The following is a 12,712-nucleotide window of genomic DNA, read 5'->3' as shown; positions in this document are numbered from 1 at the left end:
CCTGAGCGTTGTCCTCCTTGCTATCGCCATTAACCCTGAAATGCCCTGTCTCCCGCCGGCATCTCCAGCTCCCTTTTTGTTGACGATTTTGCCATTTATTGCAGTTCTCCACGGGCGTGACTCACTGAGCCGCGTCTTCAGCGATGTCTTGATCGTCTTTACTCCTGGAGCACCGACAATGGCTTTCACTTTTCCACGGACAAAACCCCCTGCATGAATTTCTGGCTGCGCAATTGATTCCTCCCACCATCTTTACATCTTGGGCCTGTTGCCCTTCCGTTTGTTGAAACCACAAAATTCCTGGAGCTCATGCTCGATAGGAAACTACATTGGTCCTCCCATGTGTCTTACCTGGCAGCCCGCAGTACGCGGTCCCTCAATGTCCTACGTGTCCTCAATGTTACTTCCTGGAGTGCCGATCGAACCACATTCCTCCGTTTGTACCGGTCCCTACTCCGTTCGAAACTCGACTATGGGTGCTTTGTTTATGCGTCTAAGCGTCTATCCATCTTAAGTGTCTCAACACTATCCACCATCGTGGCATCTGTCTGGCCACAGGCGCCTTTTACACGAGCCTGGTTGTGACTCTGTATGCTGAAGCTGCTGAACTACCACTGCCCTACTGCTGCGACTTTCTTCTCAGCAGGTATGCATGCTGTTTGTCTGTCATGCGTGGCCACCCATCCTATGCCTCCTTCTTAGACGATTCCTTTGATCGTCAGTATGGGGCGCGTCCCTCTTCTCTGTTACCTCCTGAAGTCCGCTTTCGGCACTTGTTACAGCGGCTTAACTTCACACTACATGCATCTTTCACGGTGGGTGCGAATTCTTCACCACCTTGGCTTCGTGAAGCGGCCCATGTTAACCTTGGCCTTCATTCGTTTCCTACGGACACTACTCCAGCCTCGGTCTATCGCCTTCAGTTTCACGACCTTCACATGGAACTTCGCGGTAGTACCTCCGTATACAGTGTTGGCTCTCGGAAAGACCGTGGGGTCGGGTGTGCCTTCTTCATTGCCACCCGTCTCTTTCGATATAGGCTTCCGGCACACTCAGTATTTACAGCCGAGCTCTTCGTCCTGTATCAGACCACGGAGTACATCCGGCGACACAGCCTTTTCGATTGTGTCCTCTGCTCTGACTCTCTCAGCGCCCTTCAAAGTCTATGTGCGCTGTACACCGCCCATCCCTTAGTGCAGCGGGTCACGGAAAACTGTCACTTGCTATCTCTTGGTGGTGCCAGTGTGAAGTTTCTGTGGGTTCCTGGTCACGTCGGTCTGCCAGGAAACGAGGCTGCTGACGCTGCTGCCGCTGCTGCCAAGGCTGCAGTCCTCGTACCTCAGCCCGCGAGTTCCTACATTCCCCCCTATGATCTCTGCGTTGCCGTCTGTCAGGATGTGGTGTCCCTTTGGCATCGCCAGTGATCCTTGCTTCATGGGAATAAGCTCCGGCTTATTAAGCCTCTGCCAGTGGCTTGGTTATCTCCCCTCGGCCCTCCCGCCGGGAGGAGGTCATTTTAAGTGGGCAGCGTATTGGTCACTGCCTTTTTAGCCATCGTCATTTGATAAGTGGCGCTACCCCTAGACTTTGTACACATTGCGCCCAAGTCTCAACTGTCCGTCACTTCCTGACGGACTGTCCATTTTTAACCATTTACGTTCTCGCTTGGGTTTACCGTCTGAGTTATCGGACGTTTTAGCAAATGACGCGCGGCCTGTCGACCGCGTTCTACTTTTTACCCGCAAAGCAATATGGCGAAAGCCATTTAATTTTTAGTTTTGTACCTCCGTTTCTGTGTGGTGTCTTTCTTTAGCCCTTTTTCCAAGTACCTGTTTTTAGCTGTCTTCTATTATGTTCATTGAGACTGACGTATAGTCGTTTTTTAACTCCTTGCTGTCTTCGTGTTCTATAGTTTTGACTTGGGCGTGTATGACCCTAGTTGTATTGTACGCCCTAAAGCAAAAACAAAACAAACAAACTGGAACGTTGCATGTCAATGGAAATGGACTTCTTGGAGTAATTTCCTTCGTCCGTTATTTCATTGTCACATTAAGCTCTGGTTATTCTTTTGGGACCACTGCAAGCCGCGACAGAGCTACGGTATATATTATAGAAAACGGTTCCGTTGGCTTACCCTCATGCATCCGTCAGTCATCTATTATGGTAAGCTCTGTGTACAAGTTTTTTTTAGTTTTAGTTTCAGTTTTAGTTATGTCATGTTCCGTAGATCATTTTCCCGATTATTTTATCGATATGATGTGGAACAAGTCAGATTACAAGATATATATACACACATGAATAGTGCTAATATTAATATTACTGAAATTTTTAGTTCTACACATGCAACTACATGAAGAGGTACATTTTTTTTACCATTCCTGAAACAAAAGCTCGTCCATGTAGTAGAAGGAGTTGTTCAAAAGAAATAATTTTAAGCTAGATTTAAAACTTGATCTGCTACCTGCCAGACACTTTATGTTGTTGGGCAAATGATCAAAGATTTTTGTTGCTGAACAATGTACTCCTTTTTGAGTAACTGACAGCTTCAATAACGGGTAGGAAAGGTCATTTTTCCCTCTAGCGTTGTGCGTATGAACATCACTGTTCTTCGCGAAATGAGATGGATTATTTATAACGAATTCCATTAGGGAATATAAGTACTCTGATGGTGAAGTTAAAATACCTAACTCCTTGAAAATGTGCCTACATGACGTCCTTGGGTGAACACCAATTATTCTCACTGCTCTCTTTTGTGCAATCAATATTTTATGTGTAAGTGGTGAGTTACCCCAGAAAACTATTCCATAAGACATTATTGAGTGGAAATATGCAAAGTACGTTAGAAGGCTGATCTGTTTGTTACCAAGACTAGCGATTATACGAAGAGCGAAAGAAGCTAAACTTAGTTGTTTGAGAAGCTCAGTAATATGCTTCTTTCAGTTCAAGTTGTCATCAATGTGAACACCCAAAAATTTGGAGAAATCTCCCCTGTTAACTGAGCCCTGTTCATGTTGTGGTGGTGGTGGTCTTCAGTCCTGAGACTGGTTTGATGCATCTCACCATGCTACTCTATCCTGTGCAAGCTTCTTCATCTCCCAGTACTTACTGCAACCTACATCCTTCTGAATCTGCTTAGTGTATTCATCTCTTGATCTCCCTCTACGATTTTTACCCTCCACGTTGCCCTCCAGTGCTAAATTTGTGATCCCCTGATGCCTCAGAACATGTCCTACCAACCGGTCCCTTCTTCTTGTCAAGTTGTGCCACAAACTTCTCTTCTCCCCAATTCTATTCAATACCTCCTCATTAGTTATGTGATCTACCCATCTAATCTTCAGCATTCTTCTGTAGCACCACATTTCGAAAGCTTCTATTCTCATCTTGTCTAAACCATTTATCGACCATGTTTCACTTCCATACATGGCTACACTCCATACAAATACTTTCAGAAACGACTTCCCGACACTTAAATCTATACTCCATGTTAACAAATTTTCTCTTCATCAGGAACGCTTTCCTTGCCATTGCCAGTCTACATTTTATATCCTCTCTACTTCGACCATCATCAGTTATTTTGCTCCCCAAATAGCAAAACTGCTTCACTACTTTAAGAGTCTCATTTCCTAATGTAATTCCCTCAGCATCACCCGACTTAATTCGACTACATTCCATTATCCTCGTTTTGCTTTTGTTGATGTTCATCTTATATCCTCCTTTCAAGACACTGTCCATTCCGTTCAACTGCTCTTCCAAGTCCTTTGCTGTCTCTGACAGAATGACAATGTCATCGGCGAACCTCAACGTTTTCATTTCTTCTCCATGGACTTTAATACCTACTCCGAATTTTTCTTTTGTTTCCTTTACTGCTTGCTCAATATAGGGATTGAATAACATCGGGGACAGGCTACAACCCTGTCTCTCTCCCTTCCCAACCGCTGCTTCCCTTTCATGTCCCTCGACTCTTATAACTGCCATCTGGTTTCTGTACAAATTGTAAATAGGCTTTCGCTCCCTGTATTTTACCCCTGCCATCTTTAGAATTTGAAAGAGAGTATTCCAGTCAACATTGCCAATAGCTTTCTCTAAGTCTACAAATGCTAGAAACGTAGGTTTGCCTTTCTTTAATCTATCTTCTAAGATAAGTCGTTGGGTCAGTATTGCCTCACGTGTTCCAGCATTTCTACGGAATCCAAACTGATCTTCGCCGAGGTCGGCTTCTACCAGTTTTTCCATTCGTCTGTAAAGAATTCGCGTTAGTATTTTGCAGCCGTGACTTATTAAACTGATAGTTCGGTAATTTTCACATCTGTCAACACCTACTTTCTTTGGAATTGGAATTATTATATTCTTCTTGAAGTCTGAGGGAATTTCGCCTGTCTCATACATCTTGCTCACCAGATGGTAGAGTTTTGTCAGGACAGGCTCTCCCAAGGCCGTCAGTAGTTCCAATGGAATGTTGTCTACTCCCGGGGCCTTGTTTCGACTCAGGTCTTTCAGTGCTCTGTCAAACTCTTCACGCAGTATCGTATCTCCCATTTCATCTTCATCTACATCCTCTTCCATTTCCATAATATTGTCCTCAAGTACATCTCCCTTGTATAGACCCTCTATGTACTCCTTCCACCTTTCTGCTTTCCCTTCTTTGCTTAGAACTGGGTTTCCATCTGAGCTCTTGATATTCATACAAGTGGCTCTCTTTTCCCCAAAGGTCTCTTTAATTTTCCTGTAGGCCCTGTTCATATGCTACATCAATTATCGGTATGACTCTATTCGGTGTACAGAACTGGATATAGTGAGTTTTTTTCAAAATTAAGAGAGAGTCCATTTTCTGAGAACCACTTAATAATCACAGACCAATGCACAGCGCGACGGTGGAAAGCTGCGTGACAGTGGGAATCTCTCATAACCTCGTCGATGAGCTCTCCTAACCCCCCTGCCCCCACCCTCGCCCCCACCCCTTCGTGATTCGTAAGGGGCGGTGCGAAGGGGTCGTGTAACTTTGTGAAACAGTCTGCAGTCCCTTCCTGTGACGCAGTGGGGTAGATAGAGTGGAGAATCACATAATCGCTCTTCACTTTCCAGAATTTTCAAAGAGGGGACTGCAGGACCACAGTCCAGCGTCCTACCTTACATCGTGCTTTAATCCTCTACTCCCGCCCTCTGCACCATGTTACAATCCCAGAACACAATTTATCCCTCGATACCGCTGAACCACAGTTAGACGTGGTACACACATATCCTATTTGTTGTCATATTTTTCCGGTCTTTTGTGATGCCTGATGCTCCGATTGTGGTCCTTTTTGATGCGACCTCTGTACACCGACAAGCCCGTTTGCAGGGCACCTTCGGCCTGGAATCTCATTGACTGGAGTGATGGGTCCCGCTTTGAAGTGAGCCCCGATGACCAGCAAAGACGTGTCTGGAGACGCTCCCGGCAGCGATGGGTTACGAAACTGACAGTCGGCCGCCATAAGGTCCGTCAACCAGAACTGATACTCTGGGGTGCCATTTCTTTTCATATGAGGATCACTCTGGTTGTCATCCGTTGCTCCCTTACAGCACAGGGGAACATCGACGATATTCTCTGCCCCGTACGGTTGTCCTACATAGCAGCCTTTCCACGACTTACATTTCAGCAAGATAACGGCGGCCCGCACACAGCGAGAGTTTGTTCTGCTTGTCTTCGCTCTTGTCAAATCCTGTGTTGGCCAGTAAGGTCGCCGGATCTCTCTTCAACTGAGTGCGTTTTAAGCACTACGGGCAGGGCCCTACAGTCAGCTCGGTACTTTGACGATCTGAAGCTCCAATTGGACAGAATTTGGCACGATATCCATCAAGGGGACATCTAACAGCTCTGTCATCAACGGCAAGCCGAATAATTGCTTGCATAAGGGCCAGATGAGAACCGAAGCGTTATTGACTTGTGCAGTTTGTGAAACTTTTTCTCTTGATTAAGTCAGTAGACGGCTCATTCAAGTCGTCTATGTTGCGTGTGGCATTAAAACGACGTCACGTTTGCAGGGAGTCTTGTGAGAGGAGCGTTAATCCTGGACTAGGCGCAGCGGTTACTGCATTATTGTTGGAGTAGAGGTGTTACCACGGCAACAGAGCCACGCCCAGGCCCATAATAACTTGTCTGCCAGTACATACACATCAGATCTACCGATATCTGTCACATCCGGATAATTCCTTCGTGGTGCATAATTTTCTTTCACCTTAGAAGATCAATATAATCTCTACTAGTTTCTCTAACAACAACTTAAGCTGCGCTTTTGATTCAACCCTAACCACACTCTCGTTAACGATAATATCGTATTTGGAATAAAGAGCATAGTTTACAGACACCATAATTTACATCAGTTATCAAGACAACCACGGATTACATTTAATAGCAGGCTGCTTAGATTCTTCACATTGTAAACTCACGACGTCACGGCAGATGGGTGTAATCTACAAGTTGGCTGCAGAGCACGTACGAGGGGTGTTAAATAAGAAAGGTAATGTATTGCTTCAGCCGCTATAGTTTCATGCAGGTCCGAGAGATGGCTGTGCAATACGTAGCCTTCAAAATGGCGTCTGTAGCGGAGGTGCGTTCCAAGCAGAGACCTGTCATTGAGTTTCTTATGGCGGAGAAGAAGAGTATCGTAGATGTTGAAGTGTGTCTACGGAGTCCTGGCAGTAAACAAAAGCGCGGTGAGTCGTTCGGCGAGGCGTCTGAAAACATCGTAACAAGGTCGTGCAAACGTGTCTGTGTGCCTTCCGTACACAGATGTGACTCCTGATGTTGGAACTTTCATTTGAGGTGATCGACCGATCAGAATCAAACACGTCGCTGTACATCAGGACGTCTCTGTAAGTGGTGCTGACACACTCGTCCTCCAGTCGGGGTACTCAAAGTTTTGCGCACGCTAGGTTCCTCGCCGTCTAATAGAAGACCATAAAGTGCAACAAAGGACCATTTGTGAGGATTTCCTTGCACATTACGACACTGATCATGACAATTTATTGTCGAAACTCGTCAGAGGTGATGAAATATGGGTTCATCACTTCGAACTGGAAAGAAAACAGCAGTCCATTGAGCTGCGCCACTCTACCTCTCCTCTCCTCTGAGCCCGTAAAGTCAAGGCGACGGTCTTCTAGCACATCCGTTATTCTATTTGTGTCTTTCCTCATCATACAACGATCAATTCTGAAGTGAATCGTGCTACCCTCAGGACACTGAAGAAGCGACTTCAATGTGTTCGTCTCCTCAAAAATGGGACGAACTTCTCCTTCTCCATAACAGTGCAAGCCCTCACACAAGTCCGCACTCCCGAGAGGAGTTCACAAAAGTTCGCTGGACTGTTCTTCCTGGACAATCCTTCAGCCCAGATCTCGCACCTTCCATCTGTTTGAGTCAATAAAGGATACACTCTGAGGGAAGCAGTAGGTTGACAGTGGGGAAGTTATTAATGCAATAAGGCGTTGGCTCCGACATCGATGCGGGCATACAGGCTCTCCCAAGTAGATGGCGTGAAGCAGTCGCTTTGAACGGAGATTATGTTGAAAAATAGGATTTTGCCGCCAAACGAGTGGGGAATAATATGGTGTATTGGAATCCAGAATGGAGGAAATTTCCAAGAATGATTTCCTATCGAAGTCGCGGGGTCCAAACGATGGCCAGCCGCGTTGGCAGGGCGGTTCTAGGTGCCTCAGTCCGGAACCGCGAGACTGCTACGGCCGTAGGTTCGAATCCTGCCTCGGGCATGGATGTGTGTGATGTCCTTAGGTTAGTTAGGTTTAAGTAGTTCTACGTTCTAGGGGACTGATGACCCCAGATGTTAAGTCACGTAGTGCTCAGAGCCATTTGAACCATCCAAACGATGCATATCGAACGTGCGATTGTAAATCGATCATGCAACTGGTGGCGGACGTTATGATCAATTATTTGTGATCTTCATTTTTAGCTGTTTTTCGTCGTTCCCTTAGTTGCTCAAAGTTACATACCTCCACGAATTATTTGTGAGTCGCTAGGGAAACCCAGACGATGTATATCGGTAGTGAGTGAGATGTCTAGTGTTCTTGACGTATCTTCGCCGGATTATCTCACATGGAAAAATCTAATTCCACGCTTATCCAGAGTAGAAAATTGTTTCACTTTTTATTGTAAATATGGAATACCACCGGACGAGGAAAGAAGGAACCGCATAGACTGTGGTGGTGGGAAGTGTGTAAAGCTTTGTAAGAAGAGTTTCGATGCTGAAATACAGTTACAATTTCATTGAGGACAGTGCGAAAAATGAACGAGTATCAGGAAGAATACATATTTCGACTCTTCCAAATTACCCATGCAGACCAGCGTAATTCTTCTATCCTGCTGGATTAGAGACTGCACCTTGCAAGTAACAGCATCGGAAACTAACTTCTTTGCTACTACTGTGTGCGACTATTTCAGGTTTTGCAGAGAAATGTGTTGTGTGGTAGTGACGAACGACAGTGTACCTATTGGTGGATCGAGTAAAGTTGTTGAAGTGGACAAGTCTCACACAGCAAGCAGGAAGAAGCAGAGGACGACCTTAAAAGAGTGAAATCGATCATATTTGGGAAGTCGGTGGAATAGAACCAGAGTCCCGGAAGTGTTTCGTTGTCACAGTATTAGTGGATCTGATAAAGCAAAAAAATGGTTCAAATGGCTCTGGGCACTATGCGACTTCACTTCTGAGGTTATCAGTCGCCTAGAACTTAGAACTAATTAAACCTAACTAACCCAAGGACATCACACACATCCATGCCCGAGGCAGGATTCGAACCTGCGACCTAGCGGTCGGTCGGCTCCAGACTGTAGCGCCTAGAACCGCACGGCCACTCCGGCCGGCTCTGATAAAGCACTTCATACTGCCTGGTAGTAAAGTCACTACGGGTTTCAGTCCTACAAGACACTCAAAGCAGAAGGATTCGACCACGAGTTCTACATCTACATATACAGTCATACTCCGCAAGACACCTGACGGTGTGTGGTGGAGGGTACTTTAAGTACCTCTATCGGTTCTTCCTTCTATTCCAGTCTCGTATTGTTCGTGGAAAGAAAGATTGTCAGTATGCCTCTGTGTGGGCTCTAATCTCTCTGATTTTATCCTCATGGTCTCTTTGCGAGATATACATAGGAGGGAGCAATATATTGCTTGACTCCTGGGTGAAGGTATGTTCTCGAAACTTCAACAAAAGCCTGTTCCGAGCTACTGAGAGTCTCTCTTGCTGAGTGTTCCACTGGAGTTTATCTATCATCTCCGTAACACTTTCGCGATTACTGAAGGATCCTGTAACGTTCGTCAACCACTCTGTATAGTTCATGACCCCAGTGTAGACACTCAGAATATTGAGCTGCTATGGAAATCTGTGAAGTCTTCCATTAAAAGAGAAGGGCGACCAGGACAAGGAGACGAACTGTACTTGTTTCAGTACCTCTATTTCCACAAGTTGTGTTTGCAGGGAAAAGTTAATCCAAGTGACACGCTACCCATATTCTTGCGTGATACTGGCAGAGTTTACCCAGGCTACCGCAAAAAGGGAATTGTTCCCGTAGCGTGCAGATCACATGGACTTTCACATGACGACGACGGGACCGACGACGAGTAAGGTAAGTTCAAATGGCTCTGAGCACTATGGAATTTAACATCTGTGGTCATCAGTCCCCTAGGACTTAGAACTACTTAAACCTAACTAACCTAAGGACATCACACACATTCATGCCCGAAGCAGGATTCGAACCTGCGACCGTAGCAGTTGCGCGGTTCCAGACTGAGCGCCTAGAACCGCTAGATCACCGCGGCCGGCAGTAAGGTAAGTCGTCTCCTTTGTAATTACAAGTATTTTTGTAGCGCTCTTCTTTCGAAAGGGTCTAGTGAAGCAGGGGATACAACCCGTTGGCTTTGACCAATGAGGTCATACATTAGTCATAGATAGTAATGTCTTCACTTCGAGGCGTAGATAATAAAAGATAAGCGCTATTATTGTACATTAAAATAACCGAATGTGGTTCTAAAGCGATCGCTCCGTATTGGTTAAAATATTATTGAGCAAGATATAAATGTTGCGTATAGCTATACATCTCAAGTAAAGAATGGGATATTAGCGTCCAAGGCGACAAAAAAAAAATTACCCCATAGTGAAGTACGGGATACAAATTGTACATGTGTCGTCTCATTGCCTCTTCGTGTAGTTCAACTGAGGTACAGGTTGCAAATGTAGCGTACGTCTATTTCCACCTTTTCGTTAGCAGTGTACATATGTAGAGGTCAACAGAAGTATGGTATACAATATTACGTACGTAGCTCCTTCTGTCATCAATAGTACTTATATGTACGTAAGAATAGACTGTCAGTAATAGCGGAGACGAAATAAACAACACATCTACAACCTGTATCCTGTGTTTCATTTAGCGTTTACTGAAGCAGAGGATACATCGTTCAAGTGAACAGCAAGACAGTAATGCTAGTGAAAACGAAGAAATTGACGTACGCTAAACTTGTATCCCGTACTGCAGTCAAGCAATACAGTACGAATGAGTTTCGAGATACAACTGATATACATGTGACGTGATGTATTCTTTGCTACTAATATGTTTCATTCATTTTTTCCATTGTATTTTGAGGAGAAATAATAAGATACAAACACGCGATATCATTAAGGTGAAAATACTACTGGCCCTTATATATGTGAACTATAGTTTTTGTCTCTTGCATTTCTTTGTTTCTGAACATTCTTCTCAGCTCTTTCATCTTTGTAACAAATGCTCCCTGGCCAATTCTGACGTCATTGGTCAAAGCCGACGGTTTGTATCCCCTGCTTCACTAGACCCGTCGTAGCTGTAGTGACCAATGTAAACATACGCATAACGCCCGCCACCAGAGTTGCATGATCGATTTACAATCGCACGTTCAATATGCATCGTTTGGACCCCACGACTTCGATAGGCGGTAATTACCAAGCATGACTGCCTATCGAAGTTGCGGTGTCCAAACGATACATATCGAACGTGTCGTCGTAAGTCGATCATGCGACTCTGGTGGCGGGCGTTATGAGTATGTTTACGGTGGTCGCTACAGCAACGACGAAAGAAGAGCGTTACAAAAATACTTTCAATTGCAAAGGTGACGACTTACCTTACTCGCCGTCGGTGTTGGAAACTTGTGAAAGTCCATTACGTGGTATGGATGGATGATTTGGAAGAGTCGAAAGCTTTATTCTTCCTGATACTCGTTAGTTTCCCGCACTGTCCACAATGAAATTGTAAACGGTATTTCAGCATCGAAACTGTTCTTACGAAGTTTTACACACTTCGCACCGCCACAGTCTACACAGTCCCTTCTTTCCTCGTCCAGTAGAATTCCATATTTGCGACAAAAAGTCGAACAATTTTCTACGCTGGATAAACATGGAATTACATTTTTCCATGTGAGAGAATCCATCGAAGAAACGTCAAGAACACCAGACATCCCACTCACTAACCACATAAATCGTCTGGGATTCCCTAGCAATTCACAAATAATTCGCGGAGGTATGTAATTTAGAGCAACTAAGGGAACGACGGGAAACAGATAAAAATGACCATCACAAATAACTGATCACAATGTCCGCCACCAGAGTCGCATGATGGATTTACGATCGCACGTTCGATATGCATCGTTTGGACCCCGAGACTTCGATAGGCAATCATTCTTGGAAATTACCAGAATGGAAGCAACTTGCTTTCAGAAAAAAAAACATGTTTCATTACATTTCCCTCGTACAAGGATGTGGAGTAGGGGTACACACCTTCATGTTGTCATCGTAAGTGAGGTTGGTGACGCCGGCGAGGACGGTGTATTCGCTCGGGTAGCTGGGAACTGCCGAGAAGACGCAGTGCGCTGCGGTGACCAGCCAGCTGTACGTGACGATGTTGGCCACGCAGCTGTGCCCCGTCTGGCGCCTCTGCAGTGACGCGAGGAAAGGGAAGTCCCTGATGTCAGCCACCTCGCCGCCCACGATGCGGTTGCCCTGCGTCCGCGCGGCCACCCACACTAAAACCACCACCACCACCACTCGCGCACCCATCCTCCGTCCGACCAATGCCTGGGCGTGGCGCTGTTACCCCGGTAACACCTCTTCTCCAATAATAATGTAGTAACCGCTGCGCCTACTCCAGGAGTAACGCTCCTCTCACAAGACTCCCTGCAAAAATGACGTCGTTTTAACGCCACACGCAACACCGAAGACTGAATGAGCCGTCTACTGACTTTCGTGGTCATCACAACGCGCGAGGTGAACATGACGTCGAAAACACAATAACATTTTTCTGGATAAACTCTAGTGTCCGATACTACCCGTCGGCTTTGACCAATGACGTCATACGTGAGGCAAAGATGCTGCAACGGACGATCTATGAATGGAACGGGTCGTACTCGTAAACAAACGAATGTAGCATGCCACAAAATATTACATTTAACGCGACTATTATTTAGGCGCGAATTTCATTTAAATGAGTTGAAGATGACTGAAATAAATAAGAACACGAGAGCAATTACCAGTGCATATATTATATTATATTTTCCACATGTACCTGAGCCGAAACAAGGCCCCGGGAGTATACAACATTCCATTAGAACTACTGACATCCTTGGGAGAGCCAGTCCTGACAAAACTCTACCATCTGGTGAGCAAGATATGTGAGACAGGCGAAATACCCTCAGACTTC

The 12,712-nt window shown here is 45.4% G+C and overlaps 1 protein-coding gene across 1 annotated transcript in view; it reads right to left on the bottom strand.

Moving 5' to 3' along the window:
* Positions 1-12,072, bottom strand: part of LOC124712413 (transmembrane protease serine 9-like) — a 52,793-nt gene extending 40,721 nt beyond the window's left edge. The window contains exon 1 of the mRNA XM_047242707.1: positions 11,794-12,072. Within this exon, the coding sequence (XP_047098663.1) occupies positions 11,794-12,072 (279 nt within the window). The remainder of the gene's footprint in view (positions 1-11,793) is intronic.
* Between the last annotated feature and the right edge of the window lie 640 nt (positions 12,073-12,712).

The sequence above is a fragment of the Schistocerca piceifrons genome, chromosome 8 (assembly GCF_021461385.2).
Source record: "Schistocerca piceifrons isolate TAMUIC-IGC-003096 chromosome 8, iqSchPice1.1, whole genome shotgun sequence".
NCBI classification, from domain to species: domain Eukaryota; kingdom Metazoa; phylum Arthropoda; class Insecta; order Orthoptera; family Acrididae; genus Schistocerca; species Schistocerca piceifrons.
This window is presented reverse-complemented; position numbering and strand designations above follow the sequence as displayed.